General features: G+C 34.3%; 1 protein-coding gene across 1 annotated transcript; it reads left to right on the forward strand.

The window, feature by feature from the left end:
* Window positions 1-4,254: 4,254 nt before the first annotated feature.
* LOC114361708 (uncharacterized) lies at window positions 4,255-5,314 on the forward strand. Its single transcript, XM_028316844.1, has 2 exons — window positions 4,255-4,451; window positions 4,533-5,314. The coding sequence occupies exons 1-2, from the start codon at window positions 4,393-4,395 to the stop codon at window positions 4,984-4,986; spliced, it is 513 nt and encodes a 170-aa protein (XP_028172645.1). The 5' UTR covers window positions 4,255-4,392; the 3' UTR covers window positions 4,987-5,314.
* Window positions 5,315-6,050: the final 736 nt, after the last annotated feature.

The following is a 6,050-nucleotide window of genomic DNA, read 5'->3' on the forward strand; positions in this document are numbered from 1 at the left end:
TTGGTTACTGAGTTGGCCAAGGGCTTAGCGGCCAATAAGCAAGCAGAATGGTACATTGCCATGTTTGTTTAAATTACAAGCTTTGCTTAGTTTGGGACTAGAGGCGCTATGTAAAATAATTTCTTACTTCTGACATCCCTGAACCCGACATCATAATTTTTACCTCTTTATTTTTTTCAAATCGCAAGGTTGATTTTCTCTTAGTATACCGATCTCGACCGTGATCAGTGACCATAAAGTCATCTGTCAACGGGTCGATTAGACACGATAAAAGCACTAAACGATATTTGTTTACTTTTAGTGCGACATCGGGTCGTAAGGACCTGATAATTTTTTTTTTCCAAATATTTACTGTGTTTGACGAAACAATTGCAAAACAATATTTATCTTTCGTACTACTGAAAAGACCGAATATATCCATCCCGCACCAACGCATCCAGCACCTAAGGTCAATTCGACCCGATAACGCAGTGTGAACGTGTTAAGTATGCTTTTTTAATAAAAAAAAATCTTTGAACATCAAGTGCCTTTAAATAGTTTCCATCCTTTGACTACAACTTAATAAAAATAAGTACCATAACATAATTATTTTGAAGATTATTTGATATAGACAATAAATAATTTATACAAATCGAATTATTTAAAAAAGTATCACAATATTGAATATTTGGTGCTCATTTCTTTTATTTTTGAGGACCAACAAGTAACGATCAGATATAATTTTTACATCTCAAATTTTTTTTGCGTAGTTCAAAAGAGGTTAAAATATCGATCGATTTCATTTATTTTATGTCTCAAAGAAAGAGGATCAATCATTAAAATAGATGACCATTTAGATTTTTTTATTTGCCGTTTTCGCTAATTTAAAAAGATCATTTAAATACATGCCATTAATTATCTCTAGTATCATCCTTTCAATAATAGGTTGAGTATCCCTGTAGTGTCACCCTGTATGTAACTAAAAAACTTAAGTGCATAAAGTTAAGTATAAGAAGCAATAAATAATTTAATGTAATTTAAAAAAAAGTTAATTCGCATTTCCTTGTAAAACTAAGGTAAAAAACAATGCTAAATTGGAAATCGCCTTCCCGTTTGAGGGTTAATCCGAAGCTAGAGAAATCCAGGACCAAATGCAATCAGATTAACTGTAGCCAAACGTAAGAGCTGAATTAAACTTGTCCCGGGATAGTGGGAGGGGTTTTAAAATTTCCAATTGATAGGATGCAGGTCGTTTCCAATATGGAAATCATTGGGGAAGGCCTATGTTCAGCAGTGGACGTCTTATGGCTGAAGTAATGATGAATTAGCGTAGTACCTGCTTGATGGACGGACGACCTCAGCAATATGGTTGGGATGTTGATGATAAATAGGTAAGTGTTTAAGATTTTCGTTAGAAGGTAGAGAATTGAAAAACTTTTTTTTATGCAGAACAAATCAGGTATTTGCAATCACACCTGATGTTAAGTGAGATGTATTCTAAGATGGTAGGTATACATACCTGCCCTGTAAGTGCCTATTTACTCTCGTCTTATAGGTAAGTATTTACTTTTAATGGTTAGGCACATGGCTCAATACCTAAATGATTTATGACTAGAATTTAATAACTCGTCTATCAATGAATTCCATGATTTTTCATTATTTATTACTATCATTTTGCAAAAAAAATTACGCTATTTTTACGACCCAATACTGCAATTCACATTCATTCCTAACTTAAAACACACACCGATTTTTAAATACAGAAGCTCAAAATCGATCACTATAGACTGTAGCGTCTATTAAATACATTATGTAACACGTACAGTGCAGTGCAGGGAATTAGGCAAATGCAATCGGATTTGGGCAAATCTGCGTGATGCAGCTGCGCCCCACCTGTATAGCTAATAAGATAGGGGATTAAACCGGTTTTGGCCGGTTCGGGAAACCATGGAAGTTTGTGTTTCCGAATGGGAAGAGATAAGGGTTTTGAGATACATTTTATTGGGATGCAATAAAAGTTGCAAAAAGAAACATCATCATTATCTGACCGTTTAGTATGCAAAAAGGACTTAGCTCATACATTCCTCAAGCTGGTCAGATGATACCGGAAAACATAAATAAGTACCGAGATATTTATGTCTATAGTAATTTTAGAAAGAGGATCTTGAATAATTGCAGAAAGAAGTACTTACCTAATGCCAAGGATACTGAGACAATTGAATCTATAGGTTCAACCACTGTTAACGTATTTTTTTGTAAAACAAAATTTTAAAAATTACAGTTTCTTCTGGCACAAATGATATTTAGTTAAGAAAAATCTTTTTTAAATTAGTTTATTCCGAAATCGTTTATAAACATTTTTCACTTTTATGTTACACAAACGGAATGTGAAATATTCATAGATCCATACATCCCCTATTCGCTTTGACTAACAAACATTCTGTACCTGTGTAAATGCTCAATGTACCGTGAAAAATAAATACCCATTGGATTGGGTTTAAAATGCAAATGTATCATTGCATCGCAGAACGATATCGGATCCTATTTTTTACACCCACTGGGTTTTTATTGCTGTTTAAAATGCTGAAAATGTAGCGTTCAACAGTGCGTTAAAATCGGTTTTAATCGTTAATTGATAGCAAACACTAAATATTTTGCAAAAAAGAAATAGATCAACGAGGAGATTCATTGTGTGGAGATTTCCGAAAAATTTCGTCTGCCTATGAAGCATGGCACATGATTAATGTAGGTAATACAGATTATAGATACACAATAATATGTACAATACCTTTTATTACGAGAAGTTTGGTATTTTTACCTTAATATCATACGTTCTTATTGCTACCACCGTAAGGTTAAGGACATTAACATTTTGCACTATAACTCTGCTGTTTTTAGGTTCCGTAGTCCTGACAAGGAACCCTTATGCCTTATTAAATAGTTTCGATATTATGTCCGTCTGTCTGTCTGTCCGAGGTTTTGCTTGGTAAAAATTCTTAAGAAGAAAATATTCAAAAGTGACTTTAGATGAAGTACAGTCGCGGAATGAAAAGGTTCGTCACCTTAGTGTCGGTTTTCGCTTGCACTAGGTACTGTAAGAGTCAATTGAGAACCTGCCAACATAACAGTGCAAGAAACAGTGCTGCTAACATTTAAATAAATATGAGGGCATTTCTACAGAACGGTGTTTTTTTTCTCAATTCGGTGCTAAAATTAATATTTAGTTTTTTAAGTAGTTTCAATACAAATAAATAAAGTTTACTCCATTCTGAATGTTAAAATAGCATTGTCACTAAATATTGTGAAGTGGTTTATGAAAAAAGTCAAGCANAAGACTTTAAAAAATGTTTTCGCGTATCTATTGTTGCATACTTATTCTAGGATATTATTTGGTGGGTATCGTGGTGCAAGTTTAGTTGCTTAGTTTTTCCACGAAACTTTTGGGCACATTATGCTGGTAATTTTGTGCAAGTCTAGATGCCTAATTCTTCCACGAAACTTTTATTCGAATAATAATATCTATCAATTGATACAAATTTAACAAAGCACAAATTAACTTAGTTTCAGTCATTTAAGTATCCGAACCACTACTTCTTGCACTAAATACCCTTGTAAGACTATCAGATCCTGTGTGTTTATCAAAAATTCGTACCAATCATGGTGGTAAAACGTGGTAAAATGATCGGTCTTTATGAGTACAAGACACATTTTAAATTCTGTCTCTCTCTTCAGTGAACCGTTATCGTAGTAATCGTGATAAATATTCATCTTTCCAGAGCCGCATGAGTCCATTTATAAGCTTCTGCGTGTATTGCCAGTGTGACAAGGTATGTATCTTTACGTCTTTCAAAGCAGTAAGCAACAATCGGTGCGTCCCTAATTATAAAATGACACAAATTTGTATGTATTTTAAGGAATATTGTCATCAAAAGGACATAGTGGTCAGANGTCAAGCACCGAATTGAGCGAGCACCGAATTGAGAAAATGAATCACGGAATTGAGAAATGAAACTCCAAATTTAAAAATCGCTATGCAAACTTAGAATTGATGACATTATGTAGAAATACCTAATGTATTTCAATAATCAAAATAATAAATACCTGAAACGTTTTTATATCTATTAGTTAGATGGTTAATTTTAGGTTTAAGTGTCTGAAATATCCAAGCGAATAAAACAAAAATCCTAATCATTATGTTTAATTTTTTAATAAGGAACTATGAATCATTCTTAAATTTAATTAAAGTCTCTTTGTTTATTTATTCTTAACCTTAAACATAAAACAAATATAGCAAGACCCAAGAGCTAGATTGACCTGTCACTATACCGAAGATATACCGGACGTCAGTTTGTACAAGATTAAAATGGCTCTCAAGCACCTGAAATACAACAAGGCACCGGGTGTTACGGCATCATGGCTGAGCTTCGCCGGTACGGTAAAGGCTCTAGAGAAGCAGTTCAATTCCGTCATCCTCGAAGGAAAAACGCCTTCGGCATGACACAGAAGTGTGGTGATAGAATTATGGACTCATCTCACTTCTGAGGCGTATTTACAAGCTGTTTTCGAGAGTCCTTACGAATCATCTCGTTCGCAGACTCATCGACTTCCAGCCTTCCGAACAAGCTTGTTTCCGAAAAGGCTTTAGTATTATGGTACACACACAGGTACGCTACGGCAGATTATACAGAAGACCAAGGATTCGCGGACGATATCGTAGTCATGACTGAGACCTTGGAAGATCTATGTACAATGCTCAATGGCCTTTCCAGAACCTTTCAACAAGTGGGTCGCAAAATGAACATAGACAAGACAAAAATCATGTCAATTTTTCGTATTGCACCCACTCTTCTGAAGGTTGGAGACTCTACACTCGAAGTTGTTGACAATTGTGTATACCTGGGACAAAGAGTCCAGATAGGTAGGTCTAACTTTGAGAGGTCTATCGCTGAATTTAACTCAGCTAAGCAGCGTTCGGGAAGCTTCGCTATTACGTCTGAAATATCATAGTGTCTCAAGACAAAATTCTTCGACCAGTGTATGTTGCCAGTGATGGTGTATGGATGAGGATGTGAAACGTGGTCGCTTACTATGAGCCTAATAAGAAGGCCCAAAAGCCGATGGAGCGTTCTATGCTCGGAATTTTCCTGCGTGATCGAATCAGAAATGAGAAGATCGGCAAGAGAACCAAAGTGACCGACATAGCACGCAGAATTGAAGGAAGAACCTGGATGCGGACAGTGCACGACCGGCTGCTATGGACATCCTTGGGGGAGGCCTTAGTCCAGTAGTGGACGTCATTTAGCTGAAACGAACGATCGAACGAAAAATAAAATAAAATGAAGAATTAGGTACATAATATTGAAATAAAACACATAATTATTTAAACAATTAGTAAAAAAATGGTTTTGTTTAAACATATCCCATTATTTTTGTGCATTTTGCTCTTAAAGTTATGATGAACAGAGGTGTCGTTTTACCTGTACATTATCAAGTTTTCAAACAAAAAAACTATTAATTATATTGGACAGCAAAATATTCATTACTCAATAATTTATAACTGTGTTTTGTGGAACCAATAATTATTAGATTATATACAAAATATAATAACTCCTCGTAGTATAAAAACAATTGAGCAAATAAGATAGATTTAAAAAATATAATAATATAAAAATGAGACAAGCATTCTATTTTCAAAATCGTTGCGATAAGTGAAAGTACATATTTTTAAACTTCTGCTTACATCGATTACTAATGTTTTGAACTATTGTTTTATAATATTTTGATAAGATAGCAGTACCAGTCTATTCTTTTTAATTAAACCTCAAAAATAAGTTTTATTGTCTTCTGTCCAATGACTGGTAGTGTCCAATGATTGTTAGTTTACCCTATTATTATGCTCTATTGATTTCATTATCATTTTAAGATACACAAGCAATTTATTGTCTCCATTTTCACTAAATATCAATTCTGTGTATACGTTTTCTCAATTCGATGCCCCATATTCCGCGGAATTGAGATCCACGGAATTGAGGAAACATCACAATCCATCAAATTACTCGAAAATGTTATAA

This window comes from Ostrinia furnacalis, unplaced genomic scaffold (genome assembly GCF_004193835.3).
Source record: "Ostrinia furnacalis isolate ACB-3 unplaced genomic scaffold, ASM419383v2 OfSCF5921, whole genome shotgun sequence".
In the NCBI taxonomy this organism is placed as follows: domain Eukaryota; kingdom Metazoa; phylum Arthropoda; class Insecta; order Lepidoptera; family Crambidae; genus Ostrinia; species Ostrinia furnacalis.

Bases quoted from the DNA above. Each gene is read 5' to 3' on its own strand.
- LOC114361708 (XM_028316844.1), top strand. From the start codon at position 4,393: ATGGCTGAGCTTCGCCGGTACGGTAAAGGCTCTAGAGAAGCAGTTCAA. The intron at 4,452-4,532 runs TCGAAGGAAAAA...AGGCGTATTTAC, and splicing joins GCAGTTCAATTCCGTCATCC to AAGCTGTTTTCGAGAGTCCT.